The sequence below is a fragment of the Suillus subaureus genome, assembly GCF_016647635.1.
Source record: "Suillus subaureus strain MN1 chromosome Unknown BJ212scaffold_4, whole genome shotgun sequence".
Lineage (NCBI taxonomy): Eukaryota > Fungi > Basidiomycota > Agaricomycetes > Boletales > Suillaceae > Suillus > Suillus subaureus.
This window is the reverse complement of record NW_024538560.1, coordinates 1,211,492-1,239,416: the sequence shown is the minus strand read 5'-3', so window position 1 is coordinate 1,239,416 and position 27,925 is coordinate 1,211,492. Positions and strand designations below refer to the sequence as shown.

At 47.4% G+C, this 27,925-nt stretch overlaps 12 protein-coding genes across 12 annotated transcripts; 6 read left to right on the top strand and 6 right to left on the bottom strand.

Moving 5' to 3' along the window:
* Positions 1 to 96: 96 nt before the first annotated feature.
* Positions 97 to 768, top strand: BJ212DRAFT_1252842 (uncharacterized protein; the record flags this gene model as incomplete). Its single annotated transcript, XM_041329729.1, has 1 exon — positions 97 to 768. A coding segment is annotated over one exon (672 nt), but the record flags the coding sequence as incomplete, so codon positions are not given.
* Positions 769 to 2,206: 1,438 nt separating this feature from the next.
* Positions 2,207 to 4,030, bottom strand: BJ212DRAFT_1476616 (glycoside hydrolase superfamily; the record flags this gene model as incomplete). The annotated part of the gene is made up of 6 exons (XM_041339396.1): positions 2,207 to 2,538; positions 2,590 to 2,852; positions 3,168 to 3,399; positions 3,451 to 3,598; positions 3,653 to 3,846; positions 3,901 to 4,030. The coding sequence occupies 6 exons, from the start codon at positions 4,028 to 4,030 to the stop codon at positions 2,207 to 2,209; spliced, it is 1,299 nt and encodes a 432-aa protein (XP_041197801.1).
* Positions 4,031 to 5,894: 1,864 nt separating this feature from the next.
* On the top strand, positions 5,895 to 6,839 carry BJ212DRAFT_1261787 (uncharacterized protein; the record flags this gene model as incomplete). Its single annotated transcript, XM_041330206.1, has 2 exons — positions 5,895 to 6,237; positions 6,286 to 6,839. The coding sequence occupies 2 exons, from the start codon at positions 5,895 to 5,897 to the stop codon at positions 6,837 to 6,839; spliced, it is 897 nt and encodes a 298-aa protein (XP_041197800.1).
* Positions 6,840 to 7,092: 253 nt separating this feature from the next.
* BJ212DRAFT_1326335 (uncharacterized protein) lies at positions 7,093 to 8,238 on the bottom strand. Its single transcript, XM_041334601.1, has 5 exons — positions 7,842 to 8,238; positions 7,734 to 7,818; positions 7,548 to 7,678; positions 7,362 to 7,489; positions 7,093 to 7,311 (listed from the first exon to the last, which is right to left on the bottom strand). Exons 1-5 carry the CDS (start codon positions 8,208 to 8,210, stop codon positions 7,167 to 7,169), a joined length of 858 nt encoding a protein of 285 aa, XP_041197799.1. The 5' UTR covers positions 8,211 to 8,238; the 3' UTR covers positions 7,093 to 7,166.
* An 864-nt stretch (positions 8,239 to 9,102) lies between these two features.
* On the bottom strand, positions 9,103 to 9,573 carry BJ212DRAFT_1262184 (uncharacterized protein; the record flags this gene model as incomplete). The annotated part of the gene is made up of 1 exon (XM_041330244.1): positions 9,103 to 9,573. A coding segment is annotated over one exon (471 nt), but the record flags the coding sequence as incomplete, so codon positions are not given.
* A 1,490-nt stretch (positions 9,574 to 11,063) lies between these two features.
* Positions 11,064 to 12,668, bottom strand: BJ212DRAFT_1533520 (uncharacterized protein; the record flags this gene model as incomplete). Its single annotated transcript, XM_041341789.1, has 5 exons — positions 12,304 to 12,668; positions 12,021 to 12,095; positions 11,612 to 11,891; positions 11,433 to 11,517; positions 11,064 to 11,412 (listed from the first exon to the last, which is right to left on the bottom strand). Exons 1-5 carry the CDS (start codon positions 12,388 to 12,390, stop codon positions 11,064 to 11,066), a joined length of 876 nt encoding a protein of 291 aa, XP_041197797.1. The 5' UTR covers positions 12,391 to 12,668.
* A 2,271-nt stretch (positions 12,669 to 14,939) lies between these two features.
* On the top strand, positions 14,940 to 16,805 carry BJ212DRAFT_700377 (uncharacterized protein). The gene is made up of 14 exons (XM_041343857.1): positions 14,940 to 15,131; positions 15,188 to 15,197; positions 15,249 to 15,268; positions 15,321 to 15,353; positions 15,407 to 15,503; positions 15,555 to 15,583; positions 15,635 to 15,665; positions 15,716 to 15,748; positions 15,809 to 15,885; positions 15,941 to 16,091; positions 16,145 to 16,255; positions 16,305 to 16,345; positions 16,407 to 16,432; positions 16,489 to 16,805. Exons 1-14 carry the CDS (start codon positions 15,066 to 15,068, stop codon positions 16,634 to 16,636), a joined length of 873 nt encoding a protein of 290 aa, XP_041197796.1. The 5' UTR covers positions 14,940 to 15,065; the 3' UTR covers positions 16,637 to 16,805.
* Positions 16,806 to 17,156: 351 nt separating this feature from the next.
* BJ212DRAFT_1574335 (uncharacterized protein) lies at positions 17,157 to 18,977 on the top strand. Its single transcript, XM_041342107.1, has 7 exons — positions 17,157 to 17,507; positions 17,556 to 17,717; positions 17,771 to 17,812; positions 17,864 to 17,950; positions 18,004 to 18,598; positions 18,652 to 18,819; positions 18,880 to 18,977. Exons 1-7 carry the CDS (start codon positions 17,337 to 17,339, stop codon positions 18,948 to 18,950), a joined length of 1,296 nt encoding a protein of 431 aa, XP_041197795.1. The 5' UTR covers positions 17,157 to 17,336; the 3' UTR covers positions 18,951 to 18,977.
* Positions 18,978 to 21,285: 2,308 nt separating this feature from the next.
* On the bottom strand, positions 21,286 to 21,757 carry BJ212DRAFT_1326306 (uncharacterized protein). The gene has a single exon (XM_041334600.1). The coding sequence runs from the start codon at positions 21,590 to 21,592 to the stop codon at positions 21,356 to 21,358; it is 237 nt and encodes a 78-aa protein (XP_041197794.1). The 5' UTR covers positions 21,593 to 21,757; the 3' UTR covers positions 21,286 to 21,355.
* A 335-nt stretch (positions 21,758 to 22,092) lies between these two features.
* Positions 22,093 to 22,344, bottom strand: BJ212DRAFT_1476609 (uncharacterized protein; the record flags this gene model as incomplete). Its single annotated transcript, XM_041339395.1, has 2 exons — positions 22,093 to 22,222; positions 22,274 to 22,344. 2 exons carry the CDS (start codon positions 22,342 to 22,344, stop codon positions 22,093 to 22,095), a joined length of 201 nt encoding a protein of 66 aa, XP_041197793.1.
* A 1,210-nt stretch (positions 22,345 to 23,554) lies between these two features.
* BJ212DRAFT_1476608 (uncharacterized protein) lies at positions 23,555 to 24,830 on the top strand (the record flags this gene model as incomplete). The annotated part of the gene is made up of 2 exons (XM_041339394.1): positions 23,555 to 24,284; positions 24,337 to 24,830. The coding sequence occupies 2 exons, from the start codon at positions 23,555 to 23,557 to the stop codon at positions 24,828 to 24,830; spliced, it is 1,224 nt and encodes a 407-aa protein (XP_041197792.1).
* Positions 24,831 to 25,652: 822 nt separating this feature from the next.
* On the top strand, positions 25,653 to 27,853 carry BJ212DRAFT_1444763 (MFS general substrate transporter; the record flags this gene model as incomplete). The annotated part of the gene is made up of 14 exons (XM_041338002.1): positions 25,653 to 25,820; positions 25,867 to 25,904; positions 25,959 to 25,974; positions 26,025 to 26,161; positions 26,219 to 26,367; positions 26,419 to 26,498; positions 26,549 to 26,677; positions 26,712 to 26,991; positions 27,053 to 27,077; positions 27,127 to 27,150; positions 27,197 to 27,254; positions 27,303 to 27,405; positions 27,459 to 27,658; positions 27,722 to 27,853. 14 exons carry the CDS (start codon positions 25,653 to 25,655, stop codon positions 27,851 to 27,853), a joined length of 1,539 nt encoding a protein of 512 aa, XP_041197791.1.
* Positions 27,854 to 27,925: the final 72 nt, after the last annotated feature.

The window sequence follows — 27,925 nt, the reverse complement described above, 5'->3', positions numbered from 1 at the left end:
CCTTTCATTCCTCCCTCCAACTTATTTCCGCCTTCCCCGTCTTCACCTTTTATCGAACTTCCTGGAACCCCGTACACTTCTTACTATCCTGACGGATACCGTCGCCGTCGCCCCCCGTCTTGGCATGGAGGGATGACTGCAGCGCCTCCCAGTCCATCATTTTTGGGAGTTCCATTGCCACCGACCCATAACCGGCGGCATTCATTCGGCCATGGCAATCGCGCTCCTTGGCCATACCAGACGTCGCCGCAGCACTTCCAGATTCACCCGCTTCTTAACGGAGAAGCTTATGTATCCGAGTTCTACTTCGACATTGCCAATCCAGCTTTCGCGCCATTGCGCAAAGTTGGTCCAAACCACACGGCTATGGTGTCTGTCGAAGAACTCAGGGAACCTGCTACGTTTCCAACCATTACCCGCATGCGTATCACGCATGATGCTATTCCCCAATGGCCTGTTGACTTGGAGCTCGTTCATGGCGAGTACGATATCTCAGGCGCTCTGCCCATAACGGTTGGCGATGTTTTGTGGATGATCCATTCTTCCCTGCACCGCCAAATTTCTCACTCTGACTGGGCCCAGCTAAGTCAGAGTGAAGAAACTGCAATTGCGCGGGCATATACCCGCAGATACAGGAGCATCCCTTCATCTGCTCAGCTCGAAGCAAGTCAAGGAGTCAAAAGGGTTGACTATTTGATGGAAAGACACGTCTTCAGGGGACTTGTCAGAGCTCCAGATGAAGATGGTTTCCACCATTGGAAGTTGTTGACGTGAATGTTGCCAGCCTTTGTAACGCCCTCTCTTTGTGCTAAATCTGTCCTAAACATCCTTTTGTCCTTTATTGTCTTGATTCGCCGCTATGATTTATGTTGTAACTATCTCACATATACCCTGACAATGACTCGAGGCCTAACTTTTCTAAAATTGCCACACATCTATGTTTGTCGGCTTGTGATCGAAACATTTGTACGCTTATTGATATTACAGTTTGACTGAAGCTTTGCTTCATCACACATTTGTAAGGGGAGATGAAGATGAAATGATTGCTGTGAACCTTGGAACGCCCTGTGCCTGACCGTAGACAAAGTTCAGACAAAGTATGATATGCGGGGTGTCACAGGCCCATATGAAGTCCAACACGCTAATGCATAGTCTAGCGAAGGCACAACACATGGGCGATTTTAATCGAGGCTCATATCATGATCACAGACCCCCTGTTCCTGTGTCTGCCAACTCTAATCCAAAATAACGCTGAGAGAATGAAACAAAGGGAAGTTACCGCGAGAAGATATTAACGTTCAATGTTGGGTGTAGTAAGCCTCCTGTTAATGTGACATATCGTGCGTAGTGGGAGACAATATGGTTTCATATCGGGGCTATTCATCTACGTACCTGTACTAGTGATATCAGGGTCATCACAACGCTATCGACCAATGATCGATACCCGTACCTTAGCGGTAACTGTCAGGTCCACCACGCGTCTCGCACAGCAATGCCATGCCTGTCAAAGTCACCGACGACATTAGAAATCCGTCCTCGACCTTTGTAAGACTGCAGTGCTGATTGTGGTGTCCTCCCGTCCCAGTATTTAAAAAAGACAAATCGTAAGTCATTCAAGTGACCAAAATATCTCCTCGGAGATCATAGCGGTCATTTTATATGTTATATTTTGGTGACAAAGAGATTCAAATATGTTATGACATGATGGAGAAAATGTTTGAATTCTTGTAGGGATAGGAGCACTCACGGAAGTTTGTAATTACCGCGCTCCTCGTTGAAGAGGCGCGGAAGACTAGATGGAAAACTAGAGGAACGGGAAGCTACGGTTGTGATGGAGCACAGTCTTCCAAATTCTTCCAGCACTTTCCTTGACAGCTGCATCGCAGGCTGATACAAAGGGGTAAGAACTCGTCCAAGCCAGGCCAATAGCTGTGTCTACTTCAGAAGAGCTTTACGTCTGCGATGATTAAGAGCAATCGAATATGTCGACATTATCATACACGAGGACACGGGCATGCAAAGATATGGATTGTCTGTTCTAGAAGTAAATCGTTAAAAGCTAAAGTCCCTATTAGGCGAAGCAACATACCATGATGATCTTACACCTGGCACGTGAAAATCAACAGTAGTGATGTTGAAAATCGTGCTTCGCAGCATCAGCCCCTTGACTAAACCCATGCTCTGAAATATGTTAGGAATAGGGCCACTAAATCTGCGATTTCACAGATAGACTTATCGAGATAGCGGGTATGTCGTGTTGCCGGCCGAGAGGCGGCAAAACCCAGAAAGGGAAACCACCTTGAATAGTACACTCACCGAACTCCCAAATGTTGTTGCTGCGCCCGTTTTCACGAATATGGTCCTGCGCCTTCCTCTTCGCAATGCAGCCCTTGAATCCCAGTTCTGAGACGGTAGGCTGGCCCGCGCGATCGAAGGTGAAGAAGTCATAAGCCACGACCCAGCCCTGATCGAAGCCAGCTTCAAAACGCCAATGCTCGTAATAACTAGGAAAACGGGCCCAGTAAGATACATGTTGGCCTTGAAAAAAAATCAGGGACAATGTGGCGACCGTGGAGTCGCTGAACTCACCCAAGGCTACATTTCTAGCGGACACCTTTCTAGCGTTTATTTCGGCACTGAGTCCAACATAATCCTTTACTGGGATCATGCCCACGACTTCGGGAAAGACACCATTTTCAACTGCGTCTCGGAAAGACCATCCTTGGTCTCCAGAAAACTCTTTTTTGTATGTCCAAAAGAATGACCCAGCACAGTACAGCTCGAACAGGTCGAGCTGAGCCCGAATGTAAGATGCTCTTTCCTGATGTTCATCCCCGTACCTTGCAAAGAGCCTGGATTCAAAGCTCCAGACCACTCGCCAACTATGAGTCCACTTCCTGATGCTGCGAGCTTCTCTGAAACGCGGGAGAACATTTGCGGAAAGGGAGCGTTCCGATCAGCAAGGGATGCAGTATGCTGCGCTGCTGACGTTGAGATATCGCTCCGTGTGAAACACCGGTACAGATGATGGTCGACGCAAGTCAGCGCCAAGGAAGACGGTAAGTGTGCGACGAAATCGGCATATTGATCAGTCATCCAACAGTCTGATATGTAGATTGGGAAACCAGAGTCTATATTTCTTATCTCTTGGATTGCTTTCCCTGTACCAATTGTAGAGTGTTTCGTGTGAAGAGGGGTAGGGTTCGTTGAGAAGCTGTACACCGACTATATTGTTGAATGTGGAATCATGTGCCCGCAAAGCGATAAGTTGTGTTACTAGCATGCGGAGAGCGCGAATGGCCAGCTGCATGTTAAATTTGCCGTTGAAAAACGATATTACGGGGGATGACGTTCCGGAGTGTGAATCTTTATTCTGTTTTCCAGGAGCTGCGTGAAGATCTGAAATTTGCGAGTGAGAAATGAAATATGTCCACTCCACAAACGACACACCAAATAGCACCCCAATTCCAAAGCTCTGGGCAGTGATCACCGCGGCAACAAGTCTACTCCATGCTCCCTCAAAAACATGTTGAAGACCATCGAAGTCAGTTCGAGTAAGGATAGACGGGTCCAGTGCACAGATATGATAGTATCCGATCTGTTCAAGGCAGCATGAGATGATGCTGTTGTACTATTACAAGAAAGTGCGCACTGGGATCCGCACGGTGTTGATTCCCCTTGCCGCGAGCCATTCAAAATCGGTGGAGGTGATCCAAGAATCCCAATGTTGTTCTAGAACCTGCTTCGCATGTAGACCCTTGGCAACGTCCAGATCACTTTGTCCGCTGCCGGCGGCGCCTTGAAATGGCGACTCTGATACCCATCGCTCTAAAACGAACCACGATCCTGAGTCACACTTAGCTCGCTTTGACTCGGATAATGCATTCAGTTTGAGCTTACCAAGATTAACTCCGCGTTGTTTGCGATATCGGTAGAGGCGTTGCTGAGGGCTTTCTTGTAGTGCTTCTTGAAGACCAGGCCCCGATTCGGTCTTGCTGCCACGTCTCAACCTAGAGATAAAGCTCCACATGTTATGCGTCTGTAGGGCCTATCAGAATTCTGAATATCCGGGCCGCAAATTGTAGTATAACATATGTTGGTCAATGTGCAACTCGCAAAATGACTAAACATTAAACAGGCGTGTTTTGGCAAAGGCTTCTGATCCAAACAGTGACAAGTTTCATAAGATCTTGATCATTCAATTAACATTGCACCATATGGTATAACAGCAATTTTCGTAATACATTGCTGCGTCACGCTTTCAAGTTTGTGTGCATATATTCTGCGCATATACTTCCATGAACTGCTTCATATTGTCATGTTACTGCCAGAGGCATGCTTGATTAGCATGCTCATTTTGTCACTCTGTTGATTTCTCTTCAACCACCGATCTCGGACCCTGTGCTCAACCTGTGGGATATTCCAAGTAGACTCGTCAGGACTCAACTTTAACCTTGTTTCTGTTAGCTCCTCTTGTTCTCCTGTCCCCTGATGCCCGCGCATACATTTGGTTCCTGCGCAAAGAAAGTATACTTCTCCAGTTCATGCAACCTGCCCCGCACCTAGAGGGTGCGGCTTTCACTCTCAAGGAAACTCAGTACTCAAGTTTGAAGGGAACATCGTGGTGTAATCACAGATCGTCCAACCGGAAATAGTTCATTTCGCTAACAACGTTGGTGACTTAATTTCTCCTTAGCGATGAGGTCCCTCTTTTCTTTCTCCTTACTCTTTTTCTTTAAGCGCCACAAGGTCTAGACCCGATTCCCGGTTGGCGATTCAACCGAACAGTACTTCGGGTGTCCTTTGCCGCGACTGTAGTTCATGGCGGGTTTGGTAAGACTTCTTGCGCGCCGCTTGTCCCTATTTAGGGTGACCATGCGCCATGAAGCGTGCTGCCTTTGCTATCTTCGGCGGAGGCGAGCAACTCTGGCACAAACCGATATCACAAAGTACCACATCAGACATGTCGAATTTTGGTGAGTACGAGTCTCTTCGGCCGTAAATGCCTTTTCCAGTCTCATGCCTCGTATGAAAATTGTCAGCCTCACTAGGCTAATGTACTATCTACAGCGATAAGGTGTACCGCCGCGCCTTTGCCATAAAAGGAAAACACGCGTTTTACATGTGTCCTGCACCTGTAATGACGGATTGGCATCAAACCTCATGGTTCCAATTTGCAATCGAGATAGTATAACACATTCAACCGCGTCGCCACTAGGTTTGTTCCTACTCGTTCCGAACTTTACTCAAACTTCTCACAGGAAGACCCTCTTTCCTCTCCAAGCCATGTTATATTGTCAATTCCTCTAATGGTCATGCTTCATTACTCACGGACTTTCCGGACAGACGTGATCATTGATCCACCGCCATTCACTGGCAGTGCGCTTTTGGACAACAGATCTTTTATTGCAATCTCCCCTCTCGGCATTAAATTCCATGTTTGTCATCCAATACCACGTCCACGCTTTTCTAGGGGTCCTCTTACTTCATGTAAGTATTTTCGCCAGGATATGTCTAGAACTCACAGGCGATCCGATCCAGGCATAACGGCTAACCTGTGCGCTTATAAGAGTCCGACCGAACACTTCTCATGCCGACTTCATCCCTCCTCTTGGTTCAGTACCTCGAGCAACGACATTTCCCTATCACCTCTCATTCTCACTTCACGAACAAAAAGTCATAATGACCTCCTACTTCCGCTCCATTTTTGGTGAAGCCAATCTCCCAGTCACGACAAGCCCTCACGTTCACGTTCTAACCCTGCAAGCTTCTTCTATGGGCCGCCAGCTGGTTCAAGTTCCTCTTCGCGCCTAAAGACAAAACGAAGCAATAGCTTCGGTGCTACAGCAGCTCCATCTCCACTGCGATATACCACATTTGACGGTGCCAGAGACATGAGGTACGGCACTCCGTCGAAAGCTGAGAAGGTGCCACTCTACAGGCGCGCCAGCTACAGGTCATCAGAACATCGTACGTCTTCTGTCTTCCGCGGTCAACGAGCGCATTTGAAATTGACATCCACGTCCAGTCGGGCATTATCCTTGTATAATTATGCGCCTCCCGTATCTTATGGTACATCTTCCCGCACCAGTTCCAGTTCTTCTTCGGGTCTTCCGAGCATGCATCCAGGCACGCCATCTATGGCTCACGTTCTTCAATACGATAGACGGCCTTCTCTGCAACAACGTCATACTTGGCAGAGTAGTATCTCATCTGCGAATGGATCGGCCCAGTCATGTAAGTCTCTTAAAATAGGTGTGAGATTGGCTATCTAACGGCGCACAGATATTGGAATGGATCCTCACGGGAGACGCGCACCTGCACTACACATGCATCCACTCTTTGCCTCTACTCGACTTCACTCCGCGCCCATAAATTACGACGTCACGTTTGCTCCTTCACCACGAACAGTTCTAGACCGAACCACACATTCACCTGTCGATGCCCATACGTTATCTCAACCAGCGACTGACCCGCCGACTCCCGCATCATCCCGTATCTTACTCCGCTCAGATAAGTTCCCGTGGCCCGTGGTCGTCGGGTCTTCCAGAAATGGGCGCTCCCCAGATATCACGAATCTTGACCTTCTTCACTCATTGTATGAGACGCTTCTCACGAGAGTCACGCCTCAGGAGTGGGAGGCTCTTGGTACTGGAAGCAGGGCACAGCGGAAAGTTACGCAGGCGTATGAACAAAGGTGTACCAGGTTGGGAGGTGGATGGGAAGGCGGAGTCCGACGAGTGGATTGGCTGCATGGGAAGACTCGTTTGATCGGAATTGAAGTGGAAAAGCATGGACCCGGCGCCGGCTCCGGAAGACTCGTGTTTGGCAGGGCTTGAAGCCGGGATTTTCAACTTTTACGATCGACAGCAACCGAGGCTGGTTCTGGTTTCCTTCTTGATATCCCCATATACCTGAGAAACCTTTTCGCGGCGTATGCATAGACGCTGTCACATCTCCGTGGACCTCACGATTATATAGCATACTTAGGCATCAGGCATATGTATGAATTTATTACACGACCTCTTTATGATTTTGTATTCTGGCTGTAACGGCTTGGGCATAGCGATACATTGCGAATGGAATTACAAATGTTGGTAGAAGTATCAGTTGGGCTACAAATGTGTGAATGAAATAGTCGAAAATAGATTAATGACGCTGCCGTGTTAGGAGCAGCTCACTCCATCAAAGTCATATGTGCCAGGAACAGCAACAGGACACCCGGCTTTGTCATTATGTGAATTGCAGTTGACCTGATCATTCGCGGATGCACAACAGCGAAGGCAGAAACGATTGGCAGAGGGCTCAACCCTGGTGAACAGTCAACGAGCCAATTAGAAACGATAGAAAACGGAACATACTGCTCAATGAAGCTTGCGCCGTATCCTCCAAAGGCGCACTTCGCACCATTGGGAAATCGAACATCCATCTGACCTCCTGCATCATCTTGAGCAAAGTGGAACTTGCCGGAGTCCAAGCAGCCGGTAATCTAGCGCTCATCAGTACCGAGGAAAAGGTTGCAGACAGCTAAATATAACTCCACTGACCTGTATATAGGACCCATCGCTCGCCTCCGAGATAATAGCACCAGTTATGAAGTTTGCTGGAAATGTGTTCTGGCAGTTAGATCCATTGGTACAATACACCGTCGCGTCACTTTCAGCATTCGATATAAATTCTAAGGGAGGACAGCGTGGTCAAGTGCGCAACGAAAATACAAAGGAGAGACGCACCTCCATCCTTTGCAGGAAGTAAAAGTGCAAAATCGGTCACATTGGTTATATGCACAGTAGTCGAGACAGACGAAGGACCTGTAGGCTGGGCGTCGGCGCAGCGTTTACTCGAGAAAGTCGGGCTGGGGTACTAGACTTGGATGTCAAGCGAGATCGTTTTCGGAGGCGGGCGTCCTGTTTCGCGCCTGTTTTGCGAGAGCGATGAGGTTTCTTGTTCTGTAGGCTTGTTCTCGTCGCGAGCGTCTCGTTGTGCTGTTGATCTGCAGGTATCGTATTGGCCCTGAGATCTTGGTATCTGTTCGCAGGCCGCCGGGCAACAGCTGCCAGTATGACGTGTGCGAGTATAATGAAAAGATTGAATGATAAAAACATGTTTAACTTTTTAGTGATTGGCGGGCGAGGTAGTGATGTATGGTTGTGAAGGTGGAAGTTGGTTGAAACGTCGAAAATGGTGGCGTGAACGCGAGTACAAACCATGTCACGTGAAGTGATTTTTTTCACAATCTTCAATATGTAGTAACTGTGAGTAGTCGGAGTCCCTTCTTGATCTCGATGCCAACATGGGTGTCCTGGGGGAAGACAGGGGTTGGACTCCATCAGAAATGAAGTCGTTAATTTGTCGGTTCGGAACTTCGAGTAGTACGGATGTAACCTTATGTTGAGCACCTGATACAATGCAGCATACGCTAGTAGCATCAATTAATTTGAAGTTGCTACTATTGGGCTGGTTTCAACAGAAAACCAGAAGGAAGGTATGCATCATCAGACCACATGTATGGGATGACCTCACAAAAAGTGCGCGGTTTCCACTTGTTCTTTAATTCGAAGGTCATTGCTATAGTGTTTGTTCGCCTCCTTAATGTACTGACAGGAGGAGAACGTGCCATCGAAATGATCAGGTTAAGTTCGTGCGGCGCCCTTACTGAATGATGACGCACTCACCTGTCGATGGTAACGGACAAACTCTAGCGAATCAAGATTTTTTCCATTCCACTCGAACCACCCGATAACAGATCAAAGTCGAATATCGAGTATGAATACACTGGATTGCTGTGGAGATTGTGTACATGGTAAATAAAATTACAATTGTCCTGGTATATGAGTGCATTTTATCCAAACTATTCCGGTACATGAATCAAAAAAAAACATTGCGGACAGAGATAGAGCAAGATAGCGATAAAACAAATTAGGGGCTGTCGAATATAGATGCGAAGAAGAGAGCGGTGACGGCAGATTACCAAGTAAAGTTAGAGCCGGCAGTGTTAAGTGATGAGATCCGACTAAAGTCCATCGGAACTGGGCTGGATATACTCAGATGCAATGTGCCGAAAGATAAGGAACAGCCAAGGCGACCCGCGCATGGCGAGGATCAAACGTTCTGGGCGAAGTGAATTTCCCAGCTGTCTGATCCATCTCGAGCTCTAGCAAGGCCGGAGAAGAAAACTTTAGGGCCCAAAAAGTCAACGCGTTTCACGCCCTGCGCATGTTCCTGCGGGTCAGCGCGTGACCTGGCCCTGAAAGAATCAACAGCAGCATTGGCCACACGGGAAGATCTTTGCATCTCGTGCGAAGCAACACTCCGGTTGAGCATTTCACGTATCATGGCAAGAACATCGTTCACAGTGACACCCCGAGGGTTCACAACCTCTATCGTCCAAGCGGGAAGCTCAGGAATAGTAATGATCATGTGAGAGACTGGCGGTTGTACCGCAAGCTCCTGAAGCATGGTAGGCGGACAGCCTGGTCGCAGTTGCACATGTGCTAGGTCTCGTGTGATGTTAAATCTCAAATTAGGGCCATGACTCAAGAGTGAGTGCAAGACTATGAATGAAGAGTGGGACGTGGAAGAATGTTGGTCTAACGACAATGGATGTGAGATCTGCGTAAATTATGAACGAAAAGAAGAATTGCATACACGACATAGGAAATTGGTGTGAGGCCGCATTGGGGTGTGGAAGTGATACTGAATGGAGAAGCGGCGCATTTGGGATCGGGGATGGAGACGACGCTGGGAGCGCAGACCAATGGCCTTGGAAGGCTTGACTAGTGGAGCCAGACTGTGCACTGTGCACAGCCCAAGACCTGTGATGAGATGAAGAGGCAGGGAAGCCAATCCGGTAGTTCATCGTGTTAGATTGGAGTCAGGGAGATTGGACAAGTCAGAAAAAATATAGGGGGGCGTTATTAGACCTGGAGATGCGCAGTACGCTGGGTGACTCGACTGTCATGCTGCGTGTCTTTTATATAGCACGCCGAGGAACATCGGGAAGTTACTTGTAGACTTCTCGCGCCCATCGTTGGTCGGGAGCTAATTGGGGATTGCTGCGCACGAGTGACATGGGCGGGACAGCGAACATCGTTGGATATGGTGAGATCAAACAAGAACTTCAGAATAAACGCGGAATCTTTGGCGGGAATTCTAATTATGGCCATGGGGCGGGATTCTGGCGGAACCGCTGACCCATAAAAGGCAGGCGTCGGGGGATGCGCGCTGATGGCGGTCTCACGGGACACGTTGAGAAGACACCTTGGCGGATGTTGAGCGGTGATAACTGTTATCGATGGCATCTATTCACCCACTGATCATCGATAACCCTAGACTCATCAGCAAAACCCTGATTTGGGTACAGCGCCACAGCCACACAGCGTGTCACAGGTCACATAGATTTTGTTGTAAAGGCTCTGCAGCACCACACAAGTATTGATTCTATGTAAAAATGAGTGTAATGTAGTCATAAACATGTATATAACAAGATGGTGTACTAATAATTATGTTTTATTGAGAAATTGTGTAGTGTGCAGCACTGTACAGCGCTGTACATGGGGGGACCTCGCTGTGACACTGTGATTGCTGTGCAGCGTTGTGCAGTGCTGCACATAGGGTTAGGGTTTTGCTGATGCTCACAAGTATCTGTGCTGAAATCAGTTGAACCAGACCTCAGCGCTTCAGCACTCAGCCACAGGCATGTATGAATAAGGTTACTCTTATGCGAGGTCTAATTTAGAACACTATACAGCATGATCGATACCTGTGTGAGGATGATCAGGTCAATACATCTGTTAAACTTCAGTGTTTCCTGCATCGCCTCCCAGTCACCCAGTTCTATGCATGGAAGCATGTTTCGTGGGACGCCCGTGCCTTTTCCTCCATTACCACTCTGGGTGCCACGGATCTTCATATTGATCACCTGCCCTGCTGTCTGCTGTTTAAGATACTTGATTTCAGGGACTCAGAGGTAGCTTGGGCTTGCAGTGCTTTCAGCACAGTGAATAAGGCAGTTAGGAGGCTCATAGCCTTTGTTGTGCTGATCAGATGTGGAGAGTCTGTGATCATGAGGCGTCCATCTTTCCACAATGAACCACTGTTTGTCTTGTCCAAAATGCCGGAAATACCCAAACTTTCTTTTCAGGTAGGGTGGGGTCAGGATGAGAGGGTGTGATGCATGGCATATCAACCTCCTTTCTGAGTACCTTGTCGATATCAATAGTTGAGAAGAATGTGACCCCCTGAGGTAAGTCATCCATTCCCAGTTTAAAGGCAAAAAGGCTCCATGTCCATAGGTTGGCAATCTGCAGCGTGAGTGCAGCTTGATAGCGATCTTCTTTGGCACCCAAGTAGCATAACTTGTCGTGCCCCGAGATGAGATAATGTGCCTTGATATCATATTGTCTGACACATCTGCACCAACAATGGCGTACCCCTTCACATGCACCATGGCATTGAGCTCTGAGTTAACGCGGTTTTTCTTTGCATTGCCTGCTGTGAGCCATGTTCTCTCAATAGCTTGGCGCATCAGTGCCTATTGTAATCACTTGATGAAGGATGATACCCCATTTCCGGGGTCTGGCTGAAGATACAGGTGGTTCAAACTGTAGACCTAATGCTCCCTGCTGCCAGACTACCATCTGATTCAAGATGCAATCATGTGCACTGATCCAATAGCTGCACTGCGCAATCATGTCCAATGCATACTTCGCTTCGTCACCAGAGCTTGTGAGCATCCCATCTTCTGCATATTCCACGAACATTTTCCCAGGCAGACTCCCCACATTCACCTTCTCCGAGTCACTGGCTTTATGTGGCAACTTGTAGAAGACAAAACAGCCCTCCAAGCGCATATCTTGTAGGTTGTCATTTGTGGGATTATAGAAATCAGGCTGAGAAAAATGGGTAGGAAAATTGGCATCCCCTGGAATGCGAAAGGTCTAACCATGTTCCTGGGAGTAGAAGAGTGACTAGCCTTTCCATGACAAATGAAGGAGGATAGGGGCAATGCGATTCCGTACTGTGACATCCAATGTGCTGGGAGACATGTCTTTCTGGGGCTTTGCGAGATCCCAGTACCACTTTGGCCAAAATACCTTTGGTTTGGGCACATAGGAGTGGACTTCTTACATTGGGGGGAAGAATCAGGAACAGTCAATGGGCACGTTGCAGAAGGCTCACCTCAAAACCAGCACGGAGATGGCATAGTTCTTCTCATTTGATTTCATTGGCCTCCTGGTCGTGTTTAAACTCCATGTCACATATGAGTTCCATGACAGCCTTGACCACTTTGGCATGACGCACTTTCTGAATCTCCTTGGATTTGCGGTGCTTCATCCAAGCAGGTCTTTGGTAGGAAGATATTCCCTTCACTGCAACATGCAGAGTCATTGTCTGGAGAAAGCAGGACTGAGTTCCATGTAAGTTGTACTCCTCCAGAATGCGCACTTAGTCGTAGCAGATGTTGTGACCAACGACTATGTGCAGGGAAAGTGTATTCCCCAAGGGAATGGGGTGTTGTTGCTCAACAGATTCCCCGAGCAACCAGGGTGATATCCAACTGTACCAGGCATTCTATAGGGCAGCACATGCCATGATGGCATAAGTATGATATGTGGGCATGGTTTCTACATCAAATGTGAGCACTTCTTCTGCACTCCCTTTGTGCTGTGGGAGCTCGACATGCTCGATGCAGTCAGCAAGGAATTAATGTTTTGTCCATCCCGACCGAATGTCACAATGATCAGGTTTTGGAGGAAGTTCATTGAACATAATATGTTTAGCCATGGTTGAGTGGACTGATTGCCGATTCTATGGAAATGCCCATTGATGTTTGAGCCTAGGAGGGGTGGGAGGGTGAAGCTGATATCAGGAAGAACAGAGCCCAGGCTGTTTGGGGTCTGGTCCGAGTCCATGCATTGCCAGATGCTCCTGTGCAAGCAGCAATATGAACAAATGCTTTTGATGGTACTGGAAAAGAGAGGTCACGAAATATTTGCAAATACAATTCCCAAGAAAGGAGCTGAACTCCAAGCTCATTGCGCTTGACTGTCCAATATAATTGGTTGCAGGAGAATGGAATTGAAGCCGCAACATAATGCACCATGCCTCACTGTTTTTCGGACGTCACGTTCTCTTTCTCTTCCCTTTTTCACATCAGCTCCACATATGACAGGTCGCAGTTGTACATGGTTATAATGTCATTTCTGCTTTTAAACAAGTGGAGCTGCTCGAGCATGCAGGTGTTGAGCTGACCCACTGGATTTCCACACAAGGTTTAAAATCCATGAGTAGTTAGCGCTGTTAGCAGTCAGGTCCGACTTGCACTACTAGATGTCACACAGGCAAATCTCATACCAGTGGAATGAATGATGGGACCTTGGTCCACTGGTCCTGGGATAGTACTATTGGTTACTATCATTCCATTATGGTCCACTATTCTGTGAGTCACACTTAAGTCACGAATAGTAACAGACAGTCACACTGGCCAAATTTACAGTCCGCTCAACAGACATTATTCATGATTCATGAACTTTAACAGCAATTAATTAGGATACCACTAGCAAGTCTGTGAGCTATAGTGTGTATGGAGAATTATATAGAACTAGTAAATGCAAATAATTAATGCTGTGTAAAATATTGCTGAGGGAATGTGTGTGAATGTAGGTAGTGATGCATAGGTGCATTGTGAAATTCATGACTCAGATGTGGGGGTTGAGCAAAAAAATATGGTGTATGTGGTGCAGGAATGATGAAACCAGTATGAGAAGGTGGATGTATGAAATGTGGTGGCAAGTGTCCAGGCTGGGAGGAACTGGAGGTTGCAGGAAGTTCTGGTGGTTGGCTTGAAGTTGAAGCTGCTGATGCCAATGCTTGCCAGGGATCCTTCCACTAATCTCATTGACCCGAGCATGTAAATCATGAGGGTGCACAGGACACACGGCGCCAGATTCATGAGCCAGCCAATCCTTGACAGCTTCCTCTTCAGACGGCTGGAGGAGCTGCCATGACCAGGAAAAATCCTTGTGAGACATATGACCCTTGCTCCGGTCTTTAAGAGTCTGCCGCATGACCTGTACAATGAAATTAGCACCACAGGAACTCGAAAGATAAATAATCATACTTTGTTTACCCTTGCAGCTACTGTTTAATTCTTGTAGGTGCCATTTGTAACACCCTCGAGTGCAGCCTGGATCCTGAACTCATACTTGGGGACAGTAGATGCTGCCAGCTTGCCTCGGTGGCAACCCATGGCATAGTGATTGAGCCCAGCTCAGTGTTGGCTCAGTGCAGTGCTCACGGGTGACAGATTGCAGCTGCACGCTGTTAATTTCAATGTCCGACGTCGGCAGCTTCGGCAGGTGACACCAATCCATGATTTTTGCTGCTGTCACGCTGAAAACACGATCTCCATCACTTCTTAACGGATTTGATTTCCCTCACTTGGAACATGCTACGATAGTATGTAGAATATACTTAGTGAAGTAGCTAAGCAATTGCTTTAACATTGAGTGCTGTAGACAAAATTCACGGAATGGTGGACCGTAACAGAATGATAGTAACCGATAGTATGCGGGCGAGAAATTTTGCAACACTGTGCTCAAACATGTTTCGCACCGGCTTCTCTCTGGCAACGTAGGCTTGACAGCTTTCTTGATATAGCATTAAAGTATGTACTAAATCCTACATGCTCCTAGTGTTTCCTTATTTTAATGTTGTGTAGTTGTTGTGTTATGAAAAACTGGTTGGAGCATTTTGCAACTCTGGGCCAGAGATAGTATCGTTAATATTAGCATAAACATCCACGTCGAGCTCAAGTTCCTTTATAATCTTATTAAAATCCGAGTAGGAGGCAGTACTCTCAAGATTGCATCGCATCAAGCACCTGCCAGTACCTCCGGTTGCTCACGTTTTCGATGTCATCGGAATGCGGTGAGAATATCACATTTTGACTGCAAGATGAATGTATATCCATACTGATAAAACACAGGTTAACGTTGGCCCACTCACCTGTCGATTTAAAAGGATGAACAGGCACTTCTCCCCAGCCCTTCAGTCTTTTCCCCATGGCCACTTCTGTCGTACCGCAGGATGATTTCTTGATGGCAGTATGGAGCATTCAGGTGATGAATGTGAGTGTCTGTCTGAACCAAAGCAGCACTGATCCCAGCTGAAAGACTACTCTCAGTATACCGATGGTCTGTCCTCTCGCTCTATGAAACAGGGAATTTCTGACGAAGATATTTTAGTCGCGGTTACTACTCTTTGGGTGGGTTTCCTCTTGAATTTTTAGCCAACTTCTTCACTTATTCGGGTGAAAGGCTTATGATTTATTGTTACGATTCCAACAAGAGGTGATGACACCGTTTATGCTCGTAGTTATTGATCTCATCCCCCATTTTCACAGGCAACATTTCTCGCCCAAGCCAACAAGAACGTTGCAAAATTCCTGTACATCGGAGCCCGCTATATGCCGTTGTTGATAGCTATTCCTGGGCTCATCTGTGAGCATATACTCATCCTCTATGATATTTTTAGTCTCACTCGGGTCCCAGTTGACCAAGTCTCCCACATGGGGAACGTTGTGCGTGTGCGACCTTGGCGATCATATACGTGTCTCTCACTGTTTCCATAGGACTGTCAGAGTGTAGGTGATCTTGCAACAGGCAGGGCTTCAATTATAACTGATCTTGACGTTGTGCTGACAACTATCTAGCCTTCGGCCTGATAGCAGCATTCTGCGCGGAATGTTTGTGACCTCTGTCACTAGATTCACTTGAACTTTCACTAATTTCTCACCGTTCGTTAGCCATCTTCGTACTCCGAACCTGCGCTATGTGGGAGGTGAAACACCTTCTACGTCGGATTATGTTCATGATCGTAGCTGTGTGCATCCTTTATCAAATCACCTGCTAAGTTTTACTCAGGGAACCGGCGATAGCAGGGTATAACAGTTACTGGGCTAATCATTTTCAGCTTTGTCCCGGGGCAGTACGTATTTGTACCTGATGTTCCGACATGCAAAACATTGCAAGTTGCAAAAGCGCAACGGCTATTGGTGGCGTTCCTGGCGCTCCTGATATTAGAATTTGGTATGAAGACGTTTTGTCATAATTTTTTTCGGAGTTCTGACTTCCATCTCCAGTCCTTGTTATTTCTACCACTGTAAGGGCTGTGAAGAATTACAGATCGACACCAAGACCACTCCTTACACTTCTCCTCACGCACCATATGTTCTACTATGGTTGTGGATTTCGTGCGTGTATTCTACTTCTATGACAGCGCAATAAACTCTTTCCTTCTAGTCTTCAGCATTATCAATGTCCTGTGTGTAGCGCTGTTCGAAGTCAGTTTGGCCAGTTTGCCGCCAGGCTTCACACGAGCTGACATTCTACTTATATGCATAGTACGAATATGCTACAGTCTTCTTTAAGTGCGCAACGACCTCCGAGTGCTCATCGTAAATGCTGACTCCGTTGCAATTAACAGCCCTCAAATAATGATGCATGCAATCTTGGCAACACGTATGCAGTACCAGCTCTGGGAGTCCGAGAATGCTCGAAAGAGTTATCGGTCAGAGCAGTACCCTATGTCGTTGTTATTCCGGCAACCCCCAGAAGAGACTGCGACGTCTTAGTCAGGTTCATGCTATAAGTGACTGTCGCTGGCAGTAATCTACAGTGTGTAGCACTAGTGACGTGTAGTATGATTGAGCCTCCTGCTGGCCTTTCATTTGACCATCCGCGATTGATCGAGGGTGTCACATGTGTCTGAATGACCGTCTTAGATTTGCTATCACGTACGAAGTCCGGAGCAGCGATGTTAACGTCCGCGTCCGAGTCGTTCCTCATCCATCTGCAGTGCCCATCCGTGATGAGCCCCCGTCAAGACTACATCTGACGGTCTCTTATTCCACTCCTGATCTAGATGATCATCTGCCAACGAGCCCGGTTCATAATCAGCAACTGCTTATAATTATACCCACCATCTTGCCCTCATCAGGAGTTCAGCTAATCCTGACAGTTGATACACAATGTTTGTGACTCTAGATCTGTGTGACAAGTCGTGCATAGGAGGTTGTAGACGACAGTCCAAAGCGTGCTGCAGACTAAGACTCGTGCTACTCACAAGGTTGCAAAGTCTAGGATCTGACAGGAGGTAGCAAGAACCGTACAATCGCGTGTTGGGTAATTGTTTACAGTACTCTCAGGCCATGTAAGTAGTCATGCAAAGTCACTATGAATGATGAATCACGTGCGCAGGGTTGAAACGTCTTACTGTGCAGTACTGTGTTCGCCTGTCACTCAATATTCAGAATCACTACTAGCACTGAGACCATGGCGCATATCAGTGAAGGTGTCGTGAACAGCAATGAACTTTCTCACCACGACGACGATCCTAGAGCATACCCATTCCCATGTGGACAATCTGCCGGTAGGCGACTCGACTCTGTCTCAAATGGCTTGAGGCGGTGGGCAACACGAGCCCACCTTGCAAAAAACTCCTGGGTCAGAACTGCGTACAGTAGTTACGGCTAACACTGAGAATAAATTCAGTATCCTGCCTACATAAAGGCCAATAAACGATATGAAGAATTACTCCTTCAAACTCCTGAAGCCTACCCCTTCCCCTTTGGAGAGCATAAAGACAAAAGACTCGATGTACCAGAAGACACCATCTGGTGGGGTATTCATCCTTCACGGTCTGGTAATGACTGGGTAAGTCGATCGGTGATCAGCACCGTATGCGCTTCAATCACTCGGAATCGTAGCATCAAAACCTGGCGGAGGCATATCGTCTTTACTTGGACAAGGTATACGATTAGAAGTCACCAGGTTCAGTCACAATATGATTTGGAAAGCAGTATAATGGATATAGGCTCGATGATGTGTACAAGCGTCCTGGTTTCATCAGATTTTGTCTGAAACCAGAGCATAGCAAATGCCTTTGGGTGAGTTCGAAGTTTCCCAGCTGCATTTGACTTTCGGTGTTCACTTTACCCAGTATTACAAGTTCAAAGACCTAGTTCAGAGGTACAGGATTTATCTCCGGACCCACCGACGGCCATACCACCCCAGAGCATCTGCGCACGTGGAAAATCCCACAGGGCAACTTCTTGGAAAACAGAACGATGGCCGCGGGTCTGTGGAGCCCGACGATGACTACGAGCGCGATGTCTTTGTAGTTGATGATGACGAGACAATCTACCAAGAGAATGGTAGTGATTTCGAACCAGCCAATAACACCAACGATCCCGTGGTGGATGACGACAGTGATGGGCACGACGATGCAGAGCACGCTGACTCTGAGTCCACAGAGAATGGTGATGCAGATCGGTCTGTTGTACAGGCGGAAGGCCTCCCACCCTCTCACGCGAGTGCAAATATTTCTCAAACCTCGGGCCCAGATCCAGATGACGATATACCTCTGGATGAATTGCACAACAAAACTATAATAAAGCGCCTGTTTGATGGAAGAAAAACAAAGGTCACGTCTTCAAACAACCGTCGAAGAACCTACCATTCGAGCTCGGGCGAGGAAACTGACACCGCTGAGCAGCCCCCGCCAAAACGCCTCAGACGCAGGTCCGAACCTGAAGGTACTGATAGTCTTTCCGAGTGTTTTAAACACTGATGACAGGACTTCACTTAGTCCATGGGCCTGCACAGCCCGATTCCCACTCTGATGTAGAGTCCGCTGCACTAGATGAGCCTGAGACCCCTCATCGCGATCAGCTCTCTCAATCTCTCAGTGCTTTGTCGTTGTCTCAGAAATCCGCTGGAAGCCCAAACAATGATGGTGAACTCCCACACGCACCTCGTAAGTCTCTGCGACTTCAAGGGACGTCTGTACGAAATGATGACGACTCGGACATACCAGATCATGATACTCGTATAGCACGCCTGGGGAGACGTTATCGTGCACCTATTCAGTCAGATGTTGAGGAGTGAGGATTTCAGCGATGCTTGGTATATATGGACCTTCAGAATAAATGTAATGTAGTTGTAGTGAGCCTAAATTGATGTGCACGAAGCAATTTGAAAACCGTGGACCGTACCCCACCGTACCTTACATCCTGATCTAATCGGTGATCATGATGGCTCTCGGTTTCAAAATACGACTTCGATCTAGATCTAAGCATCTAGATGTCGAGTATCTAGATCATCGATGACCTACCCGATTGCTTATCCTTAAAGTGAGTCCACCCAGAGACTGCCACGTCTCGTATACTCATTATAGCGACATGTAGGCCAAGCAGAAAAAGTGAGCTGCACTGTGATTATCTGATCGTGCAATTTAAAACTAACGCGAATGCCAGATTGTAAAGCATTTGGCATTCTCAGCAATCAGGCATGAAGAACAGTCGAATTTTGATGTATGTTTTGAAGACTAGTGTACAACTTACTTGGGAACGACCTATTTCAGGACATCTCGGCTCAAGACCATCAATCAAAGACGCGGAATACCAGGCTCAGTTCGGTTGTCAACCTGGTTCGGATTACAAGGTCGAAGACATGATCAAAAAACAGAATAAAGGATGTCCAGTCGTGGTGACGGGTATTCTCAATCGATATCCTCCAAAGTGTTAAATCAGTTGATTTGGAACTTCGAGAGGGAAGAAGCGCTGGATGCTGATAAATGAAGATAAAGGTACGCATCCGGTTAGCCGACTCACTCATAAGAACCGAGACGATATGGGTGTCCTTGGTCGCAAACACTGATTTGCGGAAGAAAATCTCCAAGACTGAAGGTACGAAAAAAAGAAATATGAATCGAAGCGGCAGGCATGATACGGAGGCGAACTGGGTGGTCAAGTAGGTTCCGCGGAGAGGAACTGAATTTCATGATAGATGCCGAGGCCGTTGGTTCAAACGTACAATGTTCGCTCTAATGGATTGATATCTGGCAAAAATAACTGGTCACCGGGGTTGTCAAAAGAAGAAGATAAATTTACCATGGTATCTGAGAGCGATATTCGCCAGCTATGGGCCAAGTGAGGAAGGAAATGTCAGCTAAATGATGGCGCTCATCTCGGACTGATTCATCAAGTTCTCGCTCTTGAGAGATTCGAAGTGACACACCTGAGATCTGAGACCTCACATGATCATGCAATTAGTCCCTAGGGGAGGCAGCAAGTGACAGCTACTATATACTTACCTGAGGCCTAGGCTGCCACGTATCACTGTATACATATTGGATGTGCAATGAACTACATCGCAGGTTCATCGGGCGCTATCCTCCTCCTGGACTCGTGTCCAATCTTTTTGTTTCCGTAGTAATTCCTTGGGATCGTCGCCATGATCTTCATATGTCCTCCAAGTCATCACCAATCATGGTACTATTGAAAAGGTAATTGATATAGATCTGGTACTCACTATACCCTGCTTCATTTGTCGACAACGTTTCCAGGAGCATGGAGCAAACCAGCCTGCTCAAAATTCAGGGCCTTGAGAGAATGTGTGAAGATTCGGATCGTTTTCAAAGTCCGTGCAGCTACAGCTCGGGCAGTGGCGTATCAGTTGAATCCCTATTCCTGACTCTCAACTTGACTCTGTACTAGATGGGTCATATGATGTGATACGAACATTGAGCTAACATCTGGATTCAAATTTCAGACTCGTCAGAATTACCAATTTGGGTTTGCGGTGTGCTACAAGAGGTACTTATTCCTGTGTCAGTGTAAGTATTCCCAAGATTTCTCTTCGGCTGGAGTCCGCTGTATAATCCAACATTAATTCTTATATCTGAGCTGAGAAGTCGACAGCCATTCACGTTTAAGTATAAATACACGATGTTTTGAAGTTAGGAAGTCCGTCCCCTCTGTTGGAATCGGATGACACTGTGTAGACACGAAGGATTGAGATAACGAGTGCGTGACGGCAAACTCCCGTTTGCCGAGTCCGAGATGATTGTCAGCTGCAGCGTTAGATATGTCAGAGCTTAATATATAATGGACCGGTTATGTTTTATTAGCGAAGGATAGTATAAATACTGGATAAAAGAATGCATCAGAGGACATACGAGAGAATCTACTCTACTTTTCACCCACTACTAAGCTCATAACCACACCCTCGTCACCCCTTCAATTACTCTGAGCGAGTCTTGATCCCCTATTCGTCTGACCCATTCTCTAGGCATATTACTTCTGTGTTGAAGTTTCGTGCGGAATCTTTCTGCTAAACTCTACCTTCGAGGTGTGTTCAAGTATTGGGGGTGGTTCATAATAATCATGCTGGACATAGGAGCAGGCAATATGAACGAAGTCACCATAGTCAACAACACCGGAGAGAAAATCAGTGTTAGCATCACTGAGATTAGCGAGAGCAGTGGGGGACCCGGATTCTATGAAATTGCATCAAAGAAGTCCAGTACCTGGAAACGGAGCCATTTGCAGGTGTGCCATGTGTTGAGGGCCGACAATGGAAATACCGAGGTTCTCGTTGTGGAGCCTGGAAAGAAATATGATATCGGAGGTGCGTTCAGAGTATAAACTATCATAAAGGGAGTTAAGAATCATTTTGGAAACACGAGCAGGCACTATGAATGAAATCACTATAGTCAACAACACCACAGAGAAAATCAGTGTTAGCATCACTAACACTGGCGACAGCAGTGGGGGACCCGGATTTTATGAAATTGCGTCAAAGAAGTCCAGCACCTGGAAACGGAGCAATTTTCAGGTGTGCCATGTGCTGAGGGCCGACAATGGAAAAACTGAGGTTCTTGCTGTGGAGCCTGGAAAGGTATATCAAATCGGTTGAAAGCCTTACGGGTAGAAGCAGTTGGTCATGGTGTATGTACTTTATATCTATACAATATAAGAACAAAGCAAGTGTCGAACACAATTTGTTTTCATGACGCAAACATTAACTTCGCGCCTGATATTGACATACATTTGTATCTCTGATGGGCCAAAAGATTGTATCCACGAATACGTGCTGCAGGCCCTGCAGTTCTCGTATATAATTATCATCCAATCTGGCGGAATTACTCAAAACTATGAAAGCAGCAGTCATGTCAGTAGAAGTACAGCGGTACGGGGTACAAATGTAAATCATTATAGATACTGTACTCTCGTAGATGACGGAAATTCTACTCCGAAGTCAATATATCGTTGGCCAGCTCCTCTTCCTCCTGTTCGTCTTTCTCGCTATCCATGATGGGATCGAGGGTACTAGTCCCTGCAAAAGTAGATTGAATGTCATTCCTCGCTTTGCTTGCACTGCATACGACAAAATGAGTATGTGCTGTCCTACTTATACAAGCGACTTACGGCCTGAGCCTTCTGAGAGGCGGGAGGGGGTGTAGCTTCTTCCTCTTCCTCCTCCTCTTCGTCATCGTCATCGTCTGTTAACTGCACTACCTGGGTTTCTTTACGGAGCAAAAGTTAAGACCACATTAAACGGAAAAATCATGACATGTTGATGCACGCGGCCCGCTTTGGCAGTGTTCGTGTTGATGTTGGGGTAACATGGTCGCACGATAGGACATCATCCTACTTGACTCTGTAAACAGAATACAATAGGTTCCGCAGAGAGGAAATCAATTCCACGACAAATTATATTCGGGGCCGAGGCCGTTGGTTCAAACACGCCCGAATGGATTGATACCTGGCAAAAATAACTGGTCACCGGGGTTGTCAAAAGAAGATAAATTTACCATGGTATCTGAGAGCGATATTCGCCAGCTATGGGCTAAGTGAGGAAGGAAATGTCAACTAAACGATAGCGCTCATCTCGGACTGATTCATCAAGTTCTCGTTCTTGAGAGATTCGAAGTGACACACCTGAGATCTGAGACCTCACATGATCATGCAATTAGTCCTAGGCTAGTGAGGGAGGCGGCAAATGACAACTACTATATACTTACCTGAAGCCTAGGTTACCACGTATCACTGTATACATATTGGATGTGCAATGAACTACATCATGGGTCCATCGGGCACCATCCTCCTTCCGGAGTGTCCAATCTTTTCATTTCTGTAATTCCTCAGGATCGTCGCCATTATCTTTATTCATTACCGATCGTTGTAATAGAAGAGATAGACCTGGTACTCACTATACCCTGGAGATCATGGAGCAAATCAACCTGCTCAAACCATCGAGAGAAGATTCGGATCATAATTTTCAAAGTCCGTGCAGCTCGGCAGTGGCGTATCAGTTGAATACCTGTTCCTGACTATCAACTTGTCAACTCAACGTCACGGGGTCATCTTGTCCCAGAATGAGCAGGAACTACGCCACATTTTTCCTGTTAGCTGGCTTTGCTTTGTGGGAAATGTGTCTCCCCATATAACCTCGACATACACATTCAATAAGGCTTCGTGAGTTTCCGTCACCAGCGTTTGCATTGCACTGGTTTGCAAGTACTTCTCTGGCATCGCTAACGGTCGGGTAATACAAGGCAGCACAGGAATCTATAGCAATCATTGTTCACGTTCATTTGTCACTGCAGTGCACACTGCTTCACATTTATCAAGCTGGCAGGAGGTCGCTTTATCGATATTATCACCTGTTCACACCGTCCTTGCATCCTCTGAGCACCGGCGGCCAGCATGAACGACATATATGCTGACATGCCGCCCCTAGTTGATGCGAACAATATGCCGCAGCCAAGGATACCCCCTCCAGCAAACGCGACATTTACGGCAAATTATCCACCCCCACAGAGCGCATTCGCTGGCCAGGGGTGGAATGCGCCACCTCCACAAAACACATTCGCTGGCCAGGGGTGGGGTGCACCACCTCCACAAAACGCATTCGCTGGTCAGGGGTGGGGTGCACCACGTCCACAAAACGCATTCGCTGGCCAGGAGTGGGGTGCGCCCATGCCTCAGCTGTATCCTCCATTCCAGGCAGCAGCCCAAGAAGAACAGGCAAGGTGGGCCCGATACTGGCAAGCTCAGGTTGCGCCAGCTCCGCTATCTGTGCCAAGTCCTTATGTACCACACCTGCCCATGAATCCTGAGACCGTTCAACCTAATATCCGCAGGCGCAATAGCATCGGTGCAACTGGCCCTTACAACGCACAACAAGCCGCGGCGTGGAATGCTTGGGGGCCATTGATGTTCCCTAACCAGGCTAGACCTCCCATTCAAACATTCCCAAGTACAAGTTCATACACACCCTCATCCGCAGTCTCTATGACACGGTCATTATCTGCAGCATACGTGCCTCCAGATTGGCCGGGAGAGCGCCCAAAAAGCTGGAGACGCGGCTTCAAATTCAAGTCGGGTATTTCATCCCTACTATTCCGAAGTAAGTCTGTATCAAGACCACCCGATCGTAAGTTATGCTTTAATTTTTGACTTTATGAGCAATGCTGATATAGCAACAGCATCCACCGATAGCGCCCAGCTCGACCTCGCTCCTGTCCTGCGACACGACAGAGCTGTAATCCTCGATCTCCGTCGCAGCCAACACTTGCTTGTAATTCGAGCGCTGGGGCGCCCAGTAGTCGCAAACGACTTGATGAAACCGAGTACAAACCCGCCGACGTTGTTCATGCGCCTCTATCACACGCGCTTACCGTGGTACATTGATGTCGTGCCGTTAGGCAATGGTTCCTACGTCACACTGGATGACGTGTTCATGACTATATGCCAATTCCTAGCTGGACCGATACGCAATGAGGATTACTACAACGATGAGCTAGATGCCGAGGACAAGGAGCAGCTTAGGCTGGCGTGGGAGACGCGTTGTAACAGCAAGAAAGAACGGATGGAGGGGGTGAAGCGAGTTGATTTTTTGCGAGAAAAGCACATGTTTCTGGGGTTGGCTCGCGGCAAGAACGGCATGTGGCAGCTGCGTACAGGAAAAGATTACTTGTAGAGACGGAAAGTTGTATGAGGTGGCGGGCTGGGTTGATCCCATTCCACGGCCTTATCGTTGGCGATCATATTCTTCCTTATATCCTCCCTGCCTCTTGCTTTGTACTGTTTTTATAGTCCGCCCAGAATGCCCTATCAGGGTTGCCTCCTCTCAAGATGGCCTGCTCGCGTTCCTGACAAAGTACTGTGCGGCGTGCGCGTGCGCGTCGATTCACCATACACAGTGGAGACATAGTGCAGAGGCTGAAAAGCCTGACTACAGTGCCTCCACTGGGTATCAAGTCAGAATATCGCTGTCACAGCGTTGAAGACGACAAGGTCTGGAAATACGATTGCCTCAGAGTCACTCAGACTCAGTTATTCAAGTCATGACTGCACCATAAAGCTCACCTCAGTCGCCTTCAAGCTTCGAGATAACTGACGTTGCAGCCGCACTTGTTATCTTGTTATCATCATGGTAGTAGATTTTAGGCTCGTGAGTTGCGACTAACCTGACTTATAAGTTATACTACAGATGTATGACCATGTGTCACGAGGCGGGGAATCATCTTATCAATTAATCGATTTTCCACGCAGACTCTTGACATGTTCCATATGTTAACGTAGCCATGCGTCTTTTGGTGCAACATTTACGTGAAGTACGCAATTTGTCTCCAACGGGCCGATTCACGTTGTGCTGGATACATTAGGTGGATTTCATGCCATATATAAACCGGTAAAGTACTGAAAGTAAGGGCCGACCACGAAGCGCCTGAGATCTTCATGGATAATTTATCCACAGAGATCTCAGGCACCCGTAGCCGGCTCTTGCTTTCACTTCACGATGTCGGTCGAGCAGGGTGAACTGCGCAAAGACAAGGAGAGCGAAAGTTTCGGTGTGCAAGCTGAGACTCGGGACATATTCACTGAGGATTCGTTGGACCCTGTATATCAGGCCAAAGCCAGGATTCTTAATGATGCGTTGCAGGAGATTGGAATGGGAAAGTATCAGGTGAGTAACTCGTAGTCGACGCTTTTGTTTATTAATGGGAGAGAAGTGGTACTTGTTCGTGGTAGCTGGGTTTGGCTGGCTGTCGTGAGTTAGCAAATGAACTTGGTTGTTGAGGCTCTGCTAAACTTCTTGGTATAGCGATAATCTTTGGCCGGTATGTGCGTTCTTCTGCCTCGGGTGCTCGTTTGTTTACTATCTTCATAGATTGTCACTGGTTTGATATTGACGCCAGTAGTGAACGAGTTTAACGTACTAGGTCCATGGCTAAAACTCGCTCAAAACATTGGCTTGTTAGTGGGAGCTGCGTTTTGGAGCCTTTCTTCAGATGTTTGGGGTCGGAGGTATGATTTAGCTGAGCACTCTCACGTCATCGTGCTGTCTTGACTGGCTATGCGTAGGTGGGCCTTCAACATCACTCTGGGCATGACTGGTCTGTTCGCCATTGCGGCTGGAGGATCGATGAACTATGTTGCGCTCTGTTCCCTGACCGCGGTGTGGTCAGTAGGCGTGGGTGGCAATTTGCCTGTCGACTCTGCTGTCTTCTTAGGTAAAGAAGAGTGCTTGCATTCAGTTTTAATGATATTGATGTGTCTTGTAGAATTCGTCCCCGCTTCTCACCAATATTTATTGACGGTACTCTCCGTTTGGTGGGCCTTTGGGCAACTGTTGGGTAGTCTGGTCGGAAATTCACCTGATTAGTGCTTTCGGTGCATACTAACTTGCTTTAGGTTGCATGGCCCCTTATTTCCGATTACTCTTGTCCCACCACTGTTCCTCCTTCTCCTTGTCCAAGATCCTCAAACGAAGGGTGGCGATATTTCTTGTTCACTATGGGTGGGCTCATGATGTTCCTCTGGGTCATCCGCTTTTTTCGCTTTCAACCTATACGAGAGTCCAAAATACCTCATGGGACGAGGCAGAGATGAACAGGCAGTCGAGGTCGTCCACAAAGTTGCAGCCTACAATGGGACAACAAGCAACCTTACCCTCGAAGACCTCAGGAGGGCTGGAAAAGTGGCTGGCACCGCCGTCGACGATGACGTTCATATGGATACATCTGCTTTGGCTGCCGTGCGGAGGAAGATGGGGATATTTAGCAATAACCATGTTAAATCGTTATTCGCCACTCGAAAGATGGCTTTGTCGACTACTATTTTGATCATTATTTGGGGTAAGTCTGCGTCATGAGGTCGATGGCTCGAGTATCGATTAACGTTTTCGTGTTCCTTGAGCTTTAATCGGCCTCGCGTTTCCGCTGTAGGTTTGTTCAAATTTTCCGTGGGCATCCTTACTCAGACTTGCGCAGGTACAACGGCTTCGTAACATACTTGTGAGTGGTTCAAGATATGACTAGCTCCCTACCAACTCTTTGCTAGCTTGGCCACCCGTGGGGCAAATTTTGGCGACAGTTCCACATATATCACGTATCGCAACGTACGCTCGTTTACTTTCTGCCGTTTGCTGGACTCACATCCTACCTAGCAAGTCATTCTAAGCGTGATAGGCGTTCCTGGAGCATTAATGGCAGGTTACTTTGTCGAGCTTCCGTACCTCGGTAGACGAGGCACCTTGGCGATATTCACCGGTAAGACTCTCAGGATAAGTTACGCGCTTCAGCTGATTCATTCTGTCGTCAAGTATTGACAGGTGTATTCATACTAGCATCCACCACCGCACGCACATCCAATGCGCTCCTTGGCTGGAACTGTGCTTATAGCTACACGAGCAACGTCATGTATGGCGTCTTATATGCCATCTCACCCGAATTGTTTCCTACCAAAGATCGTGGAACTGGTAACGCGCTTGTGGCCACTGCAAACAGAATATTTGGCATCATGGTAAGTTCATTTGTCGTTGACGGTACCTGTGTGTGCTCTGCTACTCTCTAACTTACCACACAGGCCCCGGTCATTGCTTTGTACTCGAACCTCACGACAGCTGTGCCGATCTGGATTTCAGGAGCTATCTTCATCGTCTCTGGTTTTATTGCTCTCTTGCTACCATTCGAACCCCGTGGTCACGCATCTTTGTAACTAGTCAATCATACATAGCTGGGCGGACGGCTTCCTGAGTCATGTCCAGCTTGATATTGCACCATCATCGAT

Coding starts and splice junctions, on each gene's coding strand:
- BJ212DRAFT_1326335 (XM_041334601.1), bottom strand. CDS start 8,210: ATGGTTTGTACTCGCGTTCACGCCACCATTTTCGACGTTTCAACCAAC. Junction 7,679..7,733: donor ACTTCCTGCAAAGGATGGAG/GTGCGTCTCTCC, acceptor GTCCTCCCTTAG/AATTTATATCGAATGCTGAA. Junction 7,490..7,547: donor GCGATGGGTCCTATATACAG/GTCAGTGGAGTT, acceptor GATGAGCGCTAG/ATTACCGGCTGCTTGGACTC.
- BJ212DRAFT_700377 (XM_041343857.1), top strand. CDS start 15,066: ATGGCCACTTCTGTCGTACCGCAGGATGATTTCTTGATGGCAGTATGG. Junction 15,666..15,715: donor TGTAGGTGATCTTGCAACAG/GCAGGGCTTCAA, acceptor ACAACTATCTAG/CCTTCGGCCTGATAGCAGCA. Junction 16,256..16,304: donor CTACTATGGTTGTGGATTTC/GTGCGTGTATTC, acceptor CTTTCCTTCTAG/TCTTCAGCATTATCAATGTC.
- BJ212DRAFT_1574335 (XM_041342107.1), top strand. CDS start 17,337: ATGGCGCATATCAGTGAAGGTGTCGTGAACAGCAATGAACTTTCTCAC. Junction 17,951..18,003: donor AGCATAGCAAATGCCTTTGG/GTGAGTTCGAAG, acceptor CACTTTACCCAG/TATTACAAGTTCAAAGACCT. Junction 18,599..18,651: donor ACGCAGGTCCGAACCTGAAG/GTACTGATAGTC, acceptor GACTTCACTTAG/TCCATGGGCCTGCACAGCCC.
- BJ212DRAFT_1326306 (XM_041334600.1), bottom strand. CDS start 21,592: ATGCTAACACTGATTTTCTCTGTGGTGTTGTTGACTATAGTGATTTCA.